General features: G+C 34.4%; 1 protein-coding gene across 7 annotated transcripts in view; it reads right to left on the bottom strand.

Moving 5' to 3' along the window:
- Positions 1–19,919, bottom strand: part of SPATA6 (spermatogenesis associated 6) — a 144,117-nt gene that overhangs the window by 54,890 nt on the left and 69,308 nt on the right. For all 7 annotated transcript variants that reach the window (XM_043876906.1, XM_043876908.1, XM_043876909.1 and 4 more), the window contains 4 exons: positions 18,133–18,213; positions 11,568–11,861; positions 6,881–6,968; positions 1,126–1,166 (listed from right to left, as the gene is read on the bottom strand). In XM_043876906.1, coding sequence (XP_043732841.1) covers positions 1,126–1,166; positions 6,881–6,968; positions 11,568–11,861; positions 18,133–18,213 — 504 coding nt within the window. The remainder of the gene's footprint in view (positions 1–1,125; positions 1,167–6,880; positions 6,969–11,567; positions 11,862–18,132; positions 18,214–19,919) is intronic.

Below are 19,919 nucleotides of genomic sequence, written 5' to 3'. Positions count from 1 at the left end.
TTCCGTGTTTCTTTCACCACAATCAAAGCATGGCAAAGGACTATGCTATTCAGTACCCTAAAGCACAGAATAAATCGTCTTCAAGTAAATAAACAAAGGTATTATAAAGAAAGGTGTGATTTTTGTTTTGTTTTCCTAAATATAATGCCTCCTCTTACTAAAGAGTTTTCACTTAGAGGCAGAAAAGATAAATTCTGGGGAACTACTTATCAAAATGCAGAACATGAACTACTAGCGGTATAGCAGGTTTTCAATATGCTGCCCAAAATAAATTTAGATAATACACAAGATTATTTTACATGGTGCATGAACATACACTAAAAGACAGTGAATCACAAAGGAAAAAATGCACTTTCTTTTCAATTCTCTTTCAATCAGAAAGCTTCAGTTAGCTATTGGTAATGTCTGCTACACCTGTATGTCATTGCTTATCTGATTTTAAGAAACAGAGAACATGTCTCAGAGTCTTGTTATCTAGCTAGAATTTAGTACCATTGTTTTGTTTTCACTGTATTTTTAAGGCATTTAAAGCATATGATACTGATTTTCATTTATATTAATTTTCATTTATACTTATAAATGAAAAGAAGATGAACTTTCAGTTTTTGAATTTTTTGTTAATTTCTATTGAAGCACAGCTGATTTACAATATTGTGTTAGTTTCCACTGTACAGCAAAATGAATCAGTTATAATATACATATATCCACTCTTTTTTAGATTCTGTGGATTTTTTAAAGATAGCATAAATTACATGCAGATACTGCAAAAACTATGAGGATTCTGCTGTATGAATGAATGAATGAAATTTAGAATTACTACTGTGAGGTATCACTAAAAGTAACAACCAATTTTTCTGTCTCTAACTCCCTCTTTCTCACACACACACACATAAACACAAATAACTAATCCAAATGAACAATCGAAAGTCACAAAATAGTTATAGGAAGACATTCAATGAAAAGTCTATTTCAGACAAAATAATGACATTCCATAATATGACAATTATTGTTCGTAAATTTCTTGACTAAATGAATATGATAGTATCTGACCATACATACTGGAAATTTACGCATGCTCTAATCTGAAAGCCAGGATAACTATCACATGTAGTTTTTATTACATACCTTATAATCCTTGGGTCGACAGCAGCCAAGATGAGAATGATCTAAAAAAGGACATATAAAAGAAACTATAAATATGTCCACCAAAAAGAAATTTGGTTTAATCTTTGCTTTTTCCTACAGTCACTGTTTCTATGATAATTCACACAGCAGTTTTCAGAAATACCTTCAAAATCCTTCAATAATGTTACAAAGATGATAAGCGTAAGTTAAAATCTGTAAGGTCTTTAGCAAATAAATGATTTCACAAATATTATTTTCATTACAGTAGGAGGTATCTGATATAGACCATGTTAATTTTTATTTGATAAACCAATTTGTGTGCATGAAAAGGACAATTTTTAGTTGACAAACTAGTTTATGATGATACATATTTTGAACATGTAGACTTGAGAGATACTGCCAAACTACAAGTGTTCCTAATCTTGGAGTCCATGCCTGAATCAAGTAAGTGTAATGGAAAGAAGACCAGCTTTAGCAAGTGGGAGCATACTGTCCTGCAGTGTATAGATCTTGCTGACAAATAGATGTGCATTACAGTTTAGGCACCAGCACTTCTAATATGGCAATGGGCATATTCTCTGACTTTTCCAAGTCTCAGATCCTTCAACTGTCCCATGTACCTCTTTCATAATATTGTTTTAAAGATTACGTTAGATATTACAGATAAGGCAGTAAAATAAATGCTAACTATTATTACTAACCGCTTCCCTGGTGGCTCAGACGGTAAAGTGTCTGCCTGCAATGCAGGAGACCTGGGTTCAACCCCTGGGTTGGGAAGATCCCCTGGAGAAGGAAATGGCAACCCACTCTAGTACTCTTGCCTGGAAAATCTCACGGATGGAGGAACCTGGTAGGCTACAGTCCATGGGGTCGCAAAGAGTCGGACACGACTAAGCAACTTCACTTTCTTTCTGTTATTACTAACACAACATCAACATCATGACTATCGAATTCTAACTCAAACAAGGCCAGGTTCAATTTGCCATAGATGCTAATTTGGTCAAGTTATACAATTAATTTCATGCCTCATTTTAAAAGTATAAAGACAATGCTTACCTTACCTCAAGAGAGTTATAGTTATGATTAAATTATACAATTCATAAAAGTACCTATTCTCAGTATTTACAACAGTGGATTATAAAATTATTTCAAATCTCTCCCTAAAACAAACCACTACATTATAAATGTACACTTGGTGTTCTATTTATTACTTAAAGGAGTCAACTTTGTAGAATTATAATCTCTATTATATTGATAGATGAGAAAATCAGAACCATAATTTGAAACTCTACTTCTTTACTAATACATTTCAATAAAAAACACTGTTAACAGTCTATATCTTACCTTCCCTAACCACTTTTTGCAGAGAATCAGGCTCTATAGACACAGACCCAGGATGGTCTGTGCCCTGCTGTGCTCAGTGGTGCTGACTCTTTGTGACCCCATGGACTGTAGCCCGCCAGGCTCATCTGTCCCTGGAATTCTCCAGGCAAAAACCATTTATAAACTTACCCCAATTCAGACAAACTTCTACAATTTTCTTTCATTTTTATAAATTAAGCTAACACTTTCATCTAAGGTTTCCTAATGTTCACATTTAACCACTCTTACTAACAATTAGGCACTAACTATATCCTAAATGTAGGAGATAAAGGAGATAAAAATCATGGCCCATGGTTGTGCAGTGCTTATAATTTACTTAAGTTATTACCAAGTCAAATAACAGCAGCATTAAAGGGCAAGCTACATCAGAATGGTACTGGCAATTAATGCTGTTAAAAAGTCATATCAGAGTTCAATCTCTCAAAGTTGAAGACAATCAGGCGAAACTTCCTATAGGAGGAAAAAGTTGAGCTGGGCCTTAATGAATGGATCACACTAAAGAAAAGTATAAAGAAAACGAAAACGCTAATTTAGATTGTGTGTGTGTATATGTGTGATCTTGAACAACTTACATTTCCTTAAATCTCAGATTTCTTCATCTGTAAAATGAGGATAACTAATAGTACCTAAAATTTTTGAGGTTACTGTGAGTAATGAATCAATGAAATATAAGTACTTAGGATAATGGCTAGCAGAAAACACAATAAATATTAGCTATTATTTGATTCTCCTATGATCTCATGAAATCAGTGTTACAAACAGAATATTTGTGTCCTCCCAAATGTGTATGTTGAAGGCCTACTCCTCAAAATGATGGCATTTGGAAATGAGAGGTATTTGCTAAATCCTAAGCAAATTAAAAAAGGACAACTTTAAAATGCTCAAATGACCAGATGAAGCTTCCAAATATTCTTAAGGTACCAGAGATACTAAGTTTCTTCAAAAGGACTGCATAGATTAGAATTATATTTCATGGAAATTCCAGCCAGAGAAAACTTGGAAATTTTATTAAAAAAAAAAACAAAAACATCTAAAGGATAGTAGGGAAAGGAGTAAGAGAGTGGTGGAAAAGAAAGGAACTTGGGGTTGTAAGATCTGGGTTCAAGCTCTATAGTGCTCCAACATGTCACATAGCCTCTCAAAGCTTTGGTCACTCTCTTCCTGATCATACGTAGTTAAATTCACCTTCACATGACTTGAATGAAGACTAACTCAATCAACACTGGTGAAAATGGTATCCTATAGGAACTTAAAAATTATTCTGCAAGATAATTTGGCAAGAAAATTTTCAAGAAGAATTTCCAAGATAGTCATAAGTGAAAATTTACTATGCCTAAGAGTCTATCATAAGAAATTTCCACATGTATTTAAATAGCTGGTAAGAACCCAAAGTACAGTTGCTCAACCGCTAGCCAGAAAGAAAAGCAGTCCAAAGAATAGAGGCATTAAAATTAGAGAGAAGAGAAGGGGAAACTATTTATGGTAAAAGGCAAATAATAAATGTATAAAGAAAAATGGAATTTTTAAAATATTTGGTAAAAATCACTGTAATAAATTGTTTCCAGCAAGAATCATCAACATATGGTAAAGAGGTTAGAGTCAAGGAGTATTAACCGAGTCTCGATCTCCCCATAATTACAAAGGGAAGGAAGAAATAGCACCTTTTTCCTGCAGAAACCTAACAGATACCACCATAATCAAGTGAGCAAATTAACATCATCAGTAACAAAGCAACATCACATACATCTTGACGTGCTGCACTGACAGTAACATATCACTTCTGCTGTATTTTGGGAGAAAATGAATAAATCTAAGAAAGAGGAAAATAGTAAAACAAACCCAAATTGAGGGACATTCTATTAAAAAAGTGGCCTTTACTCTTAAAAATGATCACAAACATAAAGAAAGGCCAAGGAACTGATCCATATTAAAGAAAACAAAAGAGATGCGGCAACTGAAGGTTATGCATGATGTGACATTCTTTTTGCTATAAAATAGGTATTAGAACAAGTGGCAAAATCTGAGTTAGGTTTATAGATTAGTCAACATTATTATATTGTTAGTTTCTTGTTTTGATAATTACATCACCTTAAGATAAAAACTGGAGAAGGAAATGGCCACCCACTCCAGTATTCTTGCCTGGAGAACCCCAGGGACGGAGGGGCCTGGTGGGCTGCCGTCTATGGGGTCGCACAGAGTTGGACACGACTGAAGCGCCTCAGCAGCAGCAGCAGCAGCAAGATAAAAACTGTGTTAGTTTTCTCGGGCTGTCTTCTACCATAGACTAGGTGAATTAAACAATAAACATCTATTTCTCATACTTCTAGAAGCTGGAAGTCTGAGATGTGGGTGCCAACACAGCCAGGTTTCGGTGAAAGCTCTCATTCTGGCTTGAGGATGGCTGCCTTTTGGTTGTGTCCTTACATGACAGAGAGAAAGGAAGATCACTGACATGGGATCTCTGACATTAATCCTATCATGAGAACCCTACCCCATAAACTCATCTAAACCTAATTACCTCCCAAAGATAATGACCCATCTCCAAATACCACCGCTGGGGGTTAGAACTTCAACATATGAATTTTCAGGGACACAATTCAGTCTATAGCAATGTCGGGAAAAATTTATACACAGTCACACATACAGAGATGGAGGCAAGGAGGAGAAAGAAAGAGAAAGATGGAGGGAGAAGGAAAAGCAAATATTAATATTTGCAGATTCTGAGTCAAAGGCATAGGGGAATTCTTTGTACTATTTCCACTTTCTATAAGTCTAAAATCATATCAAAATAAAAAGTTAAAAGAAAAAAGCCCCTCATTATTGACCTAATTGTACCTCTATATAGGCAGCTGATTGCTTTGATATGAAGTTACTAGAAACTATAACAGTTCTGCTGGGAAATATATAATAATTGTTAGGGGAAATCAGACATTTAAGTGCATTCCAAAAACATCTTCCCAAGAAAAGTCTATATTGAAGTCATTTTCAATTTTTCTGGTCCTTAACGCATATTTACTCAATGTCTATCAATTTAGTCCAAGAGGGGAAACAGTATAACATCTGTTCCTAATTTCATATAATCTGTTATTCAGAGTACAAAAGGCTTATCGATTACCCTATTTATCTCCCAATTAATGCTAAAAAAGGGAAATAGGTGAGCACAAACTCTTCATGTTCTTAGATAAGAATGTTTCATATCCTAATTTTAAAAGAGAGAGAGATTATATACTAGAGTTTAGAATCAGAAAGAGACAAAGCTCACAACACGTTGATTGTATTTTTTTACTCTCACTTTTCTATGCCTTTTTCTTAGTGTGCAATAAATTAACTTAAAGGCTTCTGGTGAATTGACTAGCCAGCGTCTACAGATATTAACACTTAGATGTCACTAATTGGGCTTCCCAGGTAGCTCAGAGGTAAAGAATCCTTCTGCCAATGCAGAAGACATGGAGATGCTGGTTCAATCCCTGGGTAAGGAAGATCCCTTGGGGAAGGAAATGGCAACCCACTCCATGTTTGTGACTGCCTGAAGAATCTCATGGACAGTGAAGCCTGGTGAGTTACAGTCCATAGGGTCACAGAATCAGACACAACTGAGGGTGCGCACATGTGCATGTGTGCACACACACACACACAAACACATCGCCAACTATAAAATACTATTTAATCTTCTTTATTAAAATCATCTTCATAATGAACTTAGAAATAACCTATCTAACTATTAGGATCAGGCCTAAAAACTAAACTAAAAGAACGTTATCTTTCCCAAAATATAAATATTATTGTGACAGCTGATATTAAGTGTCCTGTGTGCTAGGGCATTTTGCATAGTAATATTTATCATGTTATCTTCATTCTTCAATAAACTGATATTTTATCTTAACTATCAGAGTAGTTAAGATAGTTTGTTCAAGAATGCTCAGTTTATAAATAAGTGGCTGAGCAAGCATTCAAATATAAGTATAAATGTATGTACAAAAGTATCAGCTTGAACTCTTTTTACAACTGTATTTCCCAAAGTCTGTTCCACAAACTAAGTAATGCATGTTAAAGTAGGAAAAAGGTTTCATGGCCAAATAAATTTAAAAACTGTTGAGCAAAACAAAATCAAATTTTTTTTTTTGTTTGTTTTACTAAAAGGTATCACAGTCTTTAATATGCTAATATGTTTTGAATCACAAAGATGATGATTTATAGCAGCACTTAAATTCTATTAAAGAGTATCTACTTGGGTATCCCATAACTTTTAAAAAGTGTCATTGTAACATACTTTTCAATATAGCCAAGATTCTCTTTTGTTTTAATTGATGCCAAGATAAACACCTGAATGTAGGAAAGATAACTAAAACAACAGAGATAACTTATATATTACCATTGTGCAGCCTGGACCATCCATCTCTTTCACAGTCTCTGCCAGGAGATCCAAATAAAGCATCGGCCCTGGGACTTGGGGGATCGACCTAGAATAAGGAAAATTTCAATGTAACAAAAAGCTTCATTTTTTTTTTTTTTCAGTATAATGGTACCAGAAAATCAAGTAAGGTACATAGATCACATATCATCAGGTTAACATGATACTGCCTACATAGTTCAGGCACGTTCCAAAATCAGAGCTTAGCCAAGTATTTTGCTATTTGTTTTTAAGTAAAATTTAAATTCCAGAAATTTTAAATTATATTCTGAATCCACTCTAAAATGAATAGATTTACACTTGAAGTGTCCATTACTCTATTGCCTAGTATGAGTCCCACTACAAAGTTAAAAATAGAGAAATCTTACTTTGCTACATTTCAAAAACAAGTTCAGCCATTTATTACTTATCTCCTTAGCATACAGATTTTGAATTTAGTGTCTTTACCTGGCTGCATTTAGGAGCCAGCATTCTGAGTAGGAATAACATATTAACAGTCATCCATGTTTTCTAACAAAAAGAGTCAGGCTGATTTAAATCTGTACAAAAAAGACAGCTCTATCTACTAAAATTAAAAGCTTTTTACATAAAAGGGCAATATCAAGAGAGTGAAAAGGCAACCCATGTAGTAGGGCAAAATATTTGCAAATTATTATCTGAAAAGGCATTAATATCTAGACTATATAAACAAACTTCAAAAACTCAATAAAAAAAAATTGAGCAAAGGACTTAAAAAAGACATTTCTCAAAAAAATTTATACAAATGACCAATAAGCACATGAAAAACCATTCAGCATCACTAATCATTAGTAAAATGCAAGTCAAGTCTATTTTACCCCCATCAGGATGGCCATTATAAAAAAGCAGAAAATAACAAGTGTTGGCAAGGATGTGGAGATATTGAACTACTTGTGCACTCTTAGTGCATAAGGAATGTAAATAGGTGCAGCCACTGTAGAAAGCAGCGTGGTGGTTCTTCAAAACAGGACTGTCATATGACCCAGCAATTCCACTTCTGGGTATATACTCAAAAGAACTGAATAGCAAGGCCCTGAACAGATATTTTTATAGTATGTTCAGAGCAGTAGTATTCACAACAGCCAAAAGATAGAAGCAATCCAAGGGTCCATCAACTGATGAATGGGTAAACTAATATGGTATATACATTTAAAAGATTATCCAGCTGTAACAAGGAAGAAAATTCTGTCACATGTTGTAGTATGAGTTAACCTTAATGCTTTGCTGCTGTGCTGTGTTTAGTCGCTCAGTCGTGTCTGACTTTGCAAACCCATGGACTGTAGCCCACCATGCTCCTCTGTCCACAGGGATTCTCCAGGAAAGAATACTGGAGTGGGTTACCATGTCCTCCTCCAGGGCATCTTCCCGACCCAGGAATAGAACCAGGGTCTCCTGCATTGCAGGTTGATTCTTTACCACCTGAGCTACCAGGGAAGCCCTTTAATGATGTTATTCTAAGTGAAATGAGCAATTCACAAATTGACAAATATTGTATTTTTTGGGTACAACTTATATGAGATACCCAAAGCAGTAAAATTCATAGACACAAAAAGTAGAAAGGCGTTGCCAAGGGATGAAGGGGAAAAGAAGTGGGTAATTATTGTTTAATGAGTTCAGCATTTCAGTTTAGCAAAATGCAGAATGTTTTGGAGATAAAATGGTGGTGGTCATCACAACAATGTGAATGTACTTAATGTATATACTTTAAAATGTACACTTAAAATGGTTAAAATAGTAAGTTTTATATACTATATATTTTACCATGATTTTTAAAAATTTAAATTAAAAAAGTGAAAAGGCAAGCAACAGAATAAGAAAAATACTTGCGAATCATATACCTGACAAGGTTCTAGACCCCTAATATATATATAAGGAAAACTTACAACTTAATTCAACTAAAAGGCAAGCAACCTAATTAAAAAACTGGCAAAGGTCTTGAATAGACATTTCTCCAAAGAAGATATGTAAATGGCCAACAAGTACAAGAAAAGAAGCAAAGCAAAGATTTCTCATTAGAGAAATGCAAATCAAAACCATAATGGGATACCACTCTACACCCCTCAGGATAGCTACAATAAAAATAAAACAAAACAGAAAATAATAGACATTAGTGAGAATGTGGATAAATTGGAAACATCATACATTGCTGGCGAAAACAGAGCAAACTCTGGAAAACAGTTGGGCAATTCTTCAGCAAGTTAAACACAGAATTACCACGTGTTAGTCACTCAGTTCTGTCCGACTCTTTGTGAACCCATGGACTGTAGCCCACCAAGCTCCTCTGTCCATGGGATTTCCCAGGCAAGAATACTGGAGTGGGCTGCCATTCCCTTCTCCAGGTGATCTTCCTGACCCAGGGATTGAACTCAGGTCTCCCGCACTGCAGGCAGATTCTTTACTGTCTGAGCCACCAGGGAAGCCCATATGGCCCCGCAACCCCCTTCCTAGGTGTTAAAGCAGTTGGGAATTAAAACAGATATTCAAATAAAACTTGCACATGAATGTTCACAGAAGTACTATTCACATAACTAAAAGGTGAAAATTCAAATGTCCATCAACAGATTAATGGATACACAAAACGTACACTGAATTATTCAGTCATAAAAAGAATCAAGTACTGATACATGCTGCAACACAAATGAAAGTTGAAAGCACTGTACTAAATGTACTAAATGAAAAAAGACAAAAAGGCAAAAATTGTATGCTTCTATTTATATGAAATGGCAGAATAGAAATACTATATTATGAATATTTTACCATAATAGAAAAAAATACTAACTTCTACATAAATTTAAAAAAGCAAAGAATGTAATTTAACTCTTATAGAATGGTTGTGCTAGTTTGTTTGGGAGCATACTAGTTTCTTGAAACTTCTTTATTCTTTAAGATTACTTTTTATACAGTACCTATAAAACTAGAATGACTTTCCTAGAAGTATCACATTTTGTATATTCATATATCAAATTAAAATTTTGCTTGGTTACCAATTTTGTTAAGTGCTTTGAAAATCATGAATGGTTACGGAGGCAGGAGGCGTATGTTGATAAACACAGTTGGAAAAATCTAGTCCTTTTACAGTCACTGTAAGTAATTTTGTAGTTATAAACTTAGAAGCATATATTTCTTCCTGTTCATTGGAAAGTTGAAAGGGAAATCATTTAAATAAAAATGTCAAAATGTATACCAAGAATTAATAAAATTATTCTATTTTAAGCAGTGATATGAAAATAATACTAAACATTTTAAGAGCAGTTATTTCCCTAAGCAATTTTTATGTGGCTAACACTCAAAATATTCCTAGCTATCTTTGTACATAGGTATTTTAATTAAAGTGCTAATATTCCTTCAGGTTAGAATTTAGCATGTCCTTTCTTTTCAATTTAATTCGCAATTGTGGGCAAACAAAATTAAAGGCATTCTGAAACTGCCATCAAACAAGCAAGTAAACATATCTGGATATTGTTCAAACAACAAAAAACAGGGACCAGAAACTATAAACAAGTTCTATAAATAAGACAAGTGCAATTACAATGATCTCAATAAAATGTAACCATTTACATTTGTTATTGTAATTATTAAAAATTTTCTTTTTTACAATAAAAATCTATTACCTTAGGCTAAAATAATAAAAGATTCATAGTCAAAATAAGAAAATGGGATGAAATACTGTTTAAAGTACATCTAAATTTTTTAAAAATGGTATCACAAATGTTAAAAAAGCTATTAGACCATCAAAGGAACATGTTTACTTGTTTGCATTTACATTCACATTTTAAAATTTGGAAAAATGCACTGGAAACATTAAAGTCAGAAAGTGTTTTATAGGTACCTTAAAAAGTTGTTTTGCTTCTATAGGCACTTAAATCTTCAAGTTTATTATTATATAAAGCAATTTTTAAATTAATTTGTAATCTTTTGTTACAGAAATGCTTTTAAGGTAAAATATTTTTATAAAAATTAAATTATGAAGATTCAGAGAAATATTTTTATTAAATATTATTACAGACACTTAAAAACTAGCCAAAATCTTTTTGGCTATCATATGGATACAAGCTTTAAACACAAAACACATCAAAACAGGCTTCCATACAGAAAGATTAGAAACTCCATTACCCTTAAAGTTAAGTCTTCTTTTTCAAAGGCCTTTCCGTTCCCATCAAATGATGATTTGCTTCAAAGTCCATTATATAAGGTTTACCCAAGGGACATAATTATAAGGGGAACTTTTCCATTACAATTTTTTAAAGGGCTGGGGGTGGGTATCTTCCTTTTCACAAAGAAAACTAGTTCCTCTTTTAAAATCCTACTCTGCCATTTTAGTACTAATGTCAATTATATATCAGGTCAATTTGTAAAGTTATTACACTGTCCACTTATAAGAGGAAAGGAAATGGCTACTTAGAGGACTTATGGGATTCATAATGGAGCTTGATCTCTGTCAGGTTTAAAGGCTGCAAAAGAATGTTCTTTTATTAAGTTAATTTTCCATTTTAGATTGCTAGGCTAACATACAGTTCAGGAAGAAAAATTATTCATATAAGCTAGAAGTTGAAAGAAGTTTGAGAGTAATATTTTAGTGCAATTACAGATTAGATCAGTTTCAAATGGAAATGTTTCAAAGAACACATACATGTCTAATCACAAACGGAGGTTTATCTGTTTCTTTTTTGAATTCATAAGGGCCGAGATTTAAATGGGCCAGCCGCCGCCTGGTGTCTTCTGATAGCTCACACATGCGTCTTTTTGTGTAAGGAGATGGAGAGTGTGATTTTGAAGAAATTGTAGGCTGTTCGTAGTTTTTTGCATTTATGCAATACTTATTTCTCTCAGGTGACTTGGATTTTTTCTTTTGTGACCTCGATGTTCTGTTTTGCAGTCTGCCGTGTGGTTTTTCAACTGGAGCCGTATGGTAAACAAATTTATCCTAAACGTAAAAAATAAAAATTAGTTTGGCCAGGAGAGATATACTTTATACATATTATGACCCTTGGGTAAACCACATATATAACCACAGGTAGAAAAAACTTTTAAAAATAATTTAAGGTACATATAATCTATCAAAACCAACTAGATCAGTCTCTCTTGTTTGTGCAGATTCTGGGGGAAGTCAAATTCATATCCTCCCAAATAACTCTGTCTAGTAATAAGTAAAATATACTGTACCACACTTCTTCTTAAGTATAAGAAGTACTTTATGAAAGTTAAAGCCCAATATTTAATCATTTGAAAAATCTAAGAAAAAATTAAAGTTATTTTTCAATATACTAAAAATTAATGTAAATGTTGGTTTATCATTTGTAACTAACTGGCTATATAATTTAAGAGGCTAAGTTTAATAATCTTACAAATACACATCTAATTAGTTGATTATAAAATCTTAATGGAGAAAACTATTATGTTTCATTCATACTATTATAATTACATACACTTGCACAATATGAAACTCTGAAGTAAAGCTTTTTACGTATTTTCATTGAACATATTATTTGAATTATACAAGGTGATTAGAATTTTAATATCTCTTCCAAACTTTAAAATTCAATAGCACTTAATTCTATACTTTCATATAAGTAAAAATGTCCAAAAGACATGCTATAAATTTTAATAACTAATACTCTATCTTCAAATAATATTGGCTAATTTTAAAAACAAACATGACATTTCTAAAATTTTTGAATTAGGATATTTTATTCAAATAAAAATTATTCTGCCTTACAAAAGCTGGATCACAAATAAACAACGTAAAGACCACTTCAAGCAGTATCTAGATTTATAAGCTTTCCAATAGTAGAGAAAACAGACGGTTAAGAATCAGTGAATGTCCTCCTAACTTTCCAACTTTAAAAAACCACCTAACCTCCCTCTCCCCTTTTCCACCTTCTCAGTCTCCCTCTCTACCTGCTAAGGGTATCTATTTCAGAGTAAATAAAATACAAACATAAAATAGAAGAGTCACGCATTTTTTAAAGCAGAAAAACAGAAAAGAAAATAGGAAAACAAGAAAATATTTTCTGATTAGGAAAAAAGTAAGTCCACAAGTCTCATACAGACCAGCAGCATCAGATTATTTCATCATCTTTCTTCTCTAGCTCTTGTTAATGCTCCCGGACCTTCTCCCACCTTGTTCAATGACTTCAAGTAATTCAGAATTTTCATCCCACTTCATGCATCTTTATGACATCACACTGAGTCAAAGCAGCAGCATTGTTAGCACATGAACCTTTGAGGTTTAATAAAATGTTCAAGCAATGAATCTTTCCAAGACCTTGAACTTAGACTTTCTACTGCTAAGCTTTAACTATCTCTTTCTACTTCATCCTAGATTTCACCATTATTCAGATCCACTGCACCCTAAACTCTGAAAATCTCTTGTTGACCAAACCTTCTTTTCCTCAACCTACACCTTTTATTTTCACTGAATCTGTTACTTGCCCTCCTCTCCTCCTCAGCCCCTAGATCTCTTTCTCCTAGATCTTCACACATTTTTAGTATCTCTTACTTTCAGATCCAGATAAATCCATCATTACCTATTTCAGTAATGCTGTAAAGTTCCTTCTCACCCACTTCTGTTTATACCAAACCGAAACTAACTCACACTTTCTTCATTACACTTTTTGAATGCTGAATATCATACAGTATATCTGTGCTCTATCTACCACAGATTCATGCTTTCTAACCTAATCAATCCTTAATGTATCCTATTAATGTCCAACAAAACTTAAAATAGTGGCTGTTTTATACAAAATGGCTCTATCAGCCACCAAACAGCAATTGTAACAAAAGGAGACTTGAAAAGTGCTTGTCGAATTTTACTCCAGAAAAACTTTCCTGCCACATGTGAAGGAGCTGAAGTTTGCCTGCTACATGAGGACAGTCTATGGCCATCACCCCAGTTGACATCAAGCCAAATACCAGGAATGTAAAATCCCTCTCAGACCAAGAAGTCATCCAGCTGCCAAACATATAGGTGAAGCCATCCTAGACCACTCAGCCCTAGCCTAGCCAGCCCAAACCAAAAGAATTACACAGCCAAGCCACACAACAGTGAGAAATAACTTACTTTAAGTTACTAACTTAGTTACACAGAAGACCTGATATAGATTACCAGACATACTAATAAAGTTACTTTATTAATATGTAATATTTAACTACTTACTACTAATAATAAATTCTAATCTGTGGTAGGTAAAAGAAAGTAGAAAATGATTTATTCCAGAAAATCCCAATAATATACCTTATTATTATCAGTCCATTCAATTGGTGACATCAATTGTGATTTAAAAAACTTGAAAAAAAATGTTCCCAAAGGAATAAAGATCATTATAAATATTTATAAACCTAAATTATCATATGAAGTTTATTTTACTCACTCTTAAAAATTAAAATGGTTTGTCTTATTTTAAACTGTATTTAAAGCTGAAAATGCTGTTTTAGAGCCATTAAAAATTTAATTGTAACTAATACTTACTTGGGAAAAAAGTGGATTTAGCATGTTCTCAAACACTATCACATAAAATTAAAATTCTGCCTGTTACCATCCACAATTTTAATGTAAAAATGTATACTCTGTTGCACCCATTAGGCAATATATTCTAATATTTCATCTATGTCTTCTACATCTCAGTTGTCTTAATTAAAACCATAACCTCAGTAACAGTCACAAAATTTATTAATTATATGTTACATGCCAGGCACATATATTCTCTAATCTTTAAATCAGTCTTATGAGGAACTTGAAACCAAATCTGTCTGATTCTCAAGAATATTTTCTTAAACACTAACACCAACAACTAGTTTCTCACATTTCTGTTCAACAAAGAACAAATGACAAACACTGAGAGCAAGTCAGCCAAAAGCTTATAGAGGAAAATGCTAGTCCAATGAAACTACTAGTGGGATGACAGTTCTACATTTAGTAAGGCGTCTTCCACCAAGCGGTACACTTAGAATGTATGCACTCCTCTGTGTGTATGCTACACTCCTGACCAAAAAAGAGAACTTTCTACCCATCCAGCAGAAGTGAATACCCAAGCGTGGAAAGGCAACTTGTTATGACTAGGAAAAGAATTTATGACAATTTATAAATGTGCACAGAGCATATCTCCAAACAAGTCAGTAAGCCAGCCCTACATTTGGCAAGCAAGTCATCAGACCTCTAACAGCAATATTTCATCTTGCATTTAAAAGACAAATAATTAGGCTAAACTCTGATATAGCAAATGTCCTGCTAAACAAAGTAAGAAAGATCCCCGTGATAATCTTATAACTATATTTTACCTTTCTTAGCTTGTTATCACCCTGAGAGAATTTACTCTTAAACTGTTAATGTAGGAGATTAACATTCTACTTTTCCCACCATAGGTCCAGTCCTGCCCTGTTTGGGCCCACTAGGCTTTATATAGTCCTAGCTCATCGTCACAGGCTGCCCATTGTTACCTGGTCATAATGCAGCCACACATGTATGAGTGATGCCTGGACACTGTTAGATCATCTGTGGACAGGGCAGCAAGATGAGCCTGGTGACTCAGTAGAAAGTTGGACCAAAATGGAGTATTAGATCCAGATATCTGAGTTTGCTAAAGACAGATTTTACAAACATAGAAGGTACTTAAACTGAAGTAGCCAAGCTTCTCTTGATCTGATAGCATAGAACAGCCACCAAACTAGAGCAACAGTCCCTTAAGGAATCAGAAACACTCAAGAAGCTATACCTACTAAATACCTATAACCCAGTCTGAGTACCTGTGGCCCATTTGCTAAAAAGGGAACTTTTTAGCAAATCCTTTGAACTTAAAGTTCCTTAAGATCTATAGAAGCCTCCAATCTGGTTCTCTGTGGAACTTCTTGATCCCAACATCTTTCTGGCAGTTTAATTTCTTTCCATTAAAATAAAAAAAAAATGAAGTAAGTAAGCAAAAGTACCATCTACAACTGTAACAAGCTTTTCACATTCACACTTATTAACATGTAAACAAAATGCTAAATATCCATGATAATTGTTTTACTTTAAAGATCCAAATATAATCCCTTACATTTATCCAGCAGAAGCGAGAAACAGATTTAAGGAACAGATTTAAGGAACTAGATCTGTTAGAGTGCCTGATGAACTATGGATGCAGGTTCATGACATTGTACAGGAGACAGGGAGCAAGATGATTCCTAAGAAAAAGAAATGCAAAAAAGCAAAAGCAAAATGGTTCTCTGAGGAGGCCTTACAAATAACTGAAAAGAAGAGCAGTGAAAAACAACAGGGAAAAAGAAAGATATACCCATTTAAATGCAGAGTTCCAAAGAGTAGCAAGGAGAGATAAGAAAGCCTTCCTCAGTGATCAATGCAAAGAAATAGAGGAAAATAACAGAAAGACTAGAGATCTCTTCAAGAAAATTAGAGATACCAAGGGAACATTTCATGCAAAGATGGGCTCAATAAAGGACAGAAATGGTATGGACCTAACAGAAGCAGAAGATATTAAGAAGAGGTGGCAAGAATACACAGAAGAACTGTACAAAAAAGATCTTCATGACACAGATAACCACAATGGTGTGATCACTCACCTACAGCCAGACATCCTGGAATGTGAAGTCAAGTGGGCCTTAGGAAGCATCACTATGAACAAAGCTAGTGGAGGTGATGGAATTCCAGTTGAGCTATTTCAAATCCTAAAAGATGATGCTGTGAAAGTGCTGCACTCAATGTCAGCAAATTTGGAAAACTCAACAGTGGCCACGGGACTGGAAAAGGTCAGTTTTCATTCCAATCCCAAAGAAAGAGAATGCTCAAACTACCGCACAATTGCACTCATCTACACTCTAACAAAGTAATGCTCAAAATTCTCCAAGCCAGGCTTCAGCAATATGTGAACCGTGAAATTCCAGATGTTCAAGCTGGTTTTACAAAAGGCAGAGGAACCAGAGAGCAAATTGCCAACATCCACTGGATCATTGAAAAAGTAAGAGAGTTCCAGAAAAACATCTATTTCTGCTTTATTGACTATGCCAAAGCCTTTGACTGTGTGGATCAATATAAACTGTGGAAAATTCTGAAAGAGACAGGAATACCAGCCCACCTCACCTGCCTCTTAAAAAATCTGTATGCAGATCAGGAAGCAACAGTTAGAACTGGACATGGAACAACAGACTGGTTCCAAATAGGAAAAGGAGTATGTAAAGGCTATATATTGTCACCCTGCTTATTTAATGTATATGTAGAGTACATCATGAGAAATGCTGGGATGGATGAAGCACAAGCTGGAATCAAGATTGCTGGGAGAAATATCAGTAACGTCAGATATGCAGATGACACCATCCTTATGGCAGAAAGCGAAGAACTAAAGAGCCTCTTGATGAAAGTGAAAGAGGAGGGTGAAAAAGCTGGCTTAAAGCTCAACATTCAGAAAACTAAGAACATGGCATCTGGTTCCATCACTTCATAGCAAATAGATGAGGGAACAATGGAAACAGTGACAGATTTTATTTTTTGGGCTCCAAAATCACTGCAGATGGTGACTGCAGCCATGAAATTCAAAGACACTTACTCCTTGGAAAGAAAGTTATGACCAACCTAGACAGCATATTAAAAAGCAGAGACATTACTTTACCAACAAAGGTCTGTTTCGTCAAGGCTATGGGTTTTTCAGTAGTCATGTATGGATGTGAGAGTTGGACTATAAAGAAAGCTGAGCACTGAAGAACTGATGCTTTTGAACTGTGGCACTGGAAAAGACTCTTGAGAGCCCCTTCGACTGCAAGGAGATCCAACCAGTCCATCCTAAAGGAAATCAGTCCTGAGTTTTCACTGGAAGGACTGATGTTGAAGCTGAAACTCCAATACTTTGGCCACCTGAGATGAAAAGCTAACTCATTTGAAAAGACCCTGATGCTGGGGATGATTGAAGGCAGAAGGAGAAGGGGCCGACAAAGGATGAGATGGTTGGATGGCCTCACTGACTCAATGGAGATGAGTTTGAGTAGACTCTGGGAGTTGGTGATGGACAGCGAAGCCTGGCATGCTGTGGTCTATGGGGTCGCAAAGAGTTGGACACGACTGAGTGACTGAACTAAACTAACTGAACTGAAAGATCCAAAGAAAGTTAAAGGAACTTCAGCTGAAATAAAAAAAATAGCACTTGCCAAATGCCCAATAAATATGAACTAATACATTAAATCATTAAATACTTTAAATAAATTATTTTAACCTGAGTGCGGCACTTCCTTGAACTTATCAGACATTCAGTAATCACTGAGGTTGTAGAAAATTCCAGCTTTGGAGCAATTCCCTAAAGAGGAAAGACAGGGTATTATTAGACATTTTAACTTTTAAAGAGATAATTATTACTGATGAAAATACAACCTACAGTAACAAACATTTATCAAGGTTCAACTGCTTTTTGTTAGTTTGAACTTCTTATTAAGGATAAAGACAACAAACTAATGTTAAATGCTATCAAGAAACAGTTTCACTGCTGATGATTCACTTACAAGTGATTATATCGCTTTTATGGAGAAATTAAGAAATTTTTCATTTTCAAGTATTTCCCTATAAAAATTTTTAAAGATTGTTAATAATAATATTAAAGTTCTAAATATGTGAAAATACTCAATAGATTCTAACTCTTTTTACTCTTACAAATTGAGACATACATAACTATGCAATCAAGAAATACTTTCATAGTCTCTAGATGCTAAAAAATATTCACAGCTCCTGGGTATACAGTTCTCGAATGTAGAAGATGGATAAGTCTCTACCAATTCTTCCAACAGTTTTTCCCATAATGAAGCTTAAATCCAGATCTATGAATGAATGAATGTGGTTTCTATCTCTTGCAACATTTCAATCATCAGTTTAAACACTGTTTTGAGGTAAGTAGAGAAAAATGGTAAAATTCAAAGGAACAGCCACAAAGTACCTGGGAAAATATCTGGAAGCACACAAATGACAGTCACACAAATTACAGTTTACCAAATCATCAAAGACACACTGCTGTCTGTGCCCAGGGCTGCTTCATTCTAATATAATGGAAGTCAAACACTTTACCCTGTCTTTGACTTACTAACTTCAAAGTTTCAAACATTATACACTACAAAAAAGTTAAATATGAGCTACCTATGAATTAAGTGGATGACTTTTTCAACAAACATACTTTTATTGATGATATCCACTATGTTTATTTATTAGTTATCTATTGTTGCAAAGCATGTTACTTAGCAGTTTAAAACATCATTACACGTTTACTGTCTCACATAGTTTCTAAGGGTCAGGAATCTGGAAGAGGCTGAACTATGTGGCTCTGGCTTGAAATCTCTCCTGAGATTTCAGTCAAGATGTTGTTTGGGCTGTAGTTATCTGAAGGCTTGTCTGAGGCAAGAGGATTTGCTTCCTAAGATTCACACAGCTGCTGACTGGAGGACTCACTTCTTTTCCATCTTTTAAAAAAGAGGACGTGGCTCCTTATCATAAAAACCTCTCCACAGGACTTCTTGAATGTCCTCATGATATGGTAACTAGTTCTTCCAAAGAAAAGCAAGGAAGAAGACACAATTCTTTTTATGATTTAGTCTTAGAAGTCTAACACTGTCACTTCTGTCACTTTCTATTCATTAGAGCTCCTAAGTACAATCCGCATTCTAGAACAAAAGAAACAGACTACATTTTTAGCAGAAGGGCATCAAAAATTGGGGGGGGGGGCATGTTTTTAAACAATCACAATTCACTCTTTGATCATAAATTACTTAGATTTCTCTCATGTGAAAAATAAATGCATGCCCTACTGAAGGAAATAGAAAGAAAAGTAAAGGAAAAAGTTTCGCCCCTTTAAAACACCAGCTTGAAATCCAGGATGTTTACACCTAAATCAAACCATTATTTAGCTGTCTCGGGTATGGTTCTTTAAGTACAGTTCTAAGAATATAGTTCCTCACAACTAGAATATATATGAACTAATAAAGAAACAAGTTATGTGCTCCACATATAATCAAGGTATGT

The sequence above is a fragment of the Cervus elaphus genome, chromosome 20 (assembly GCF_910594005.1).
Source record: "Cervus elaphus chromosome 20, mCerEla1.1, whole genome shotgun sequence".
NCBI lineage: Eukaryota > Metazoa > Chordata > Mammalia > Artiodactyla > Cervidae > Cervus > Cervus elaphus.
Note: the sequence above shows the minus strand (reverse complement) of the source record. Positions and strands in the feature narration are given on the sequence as shown.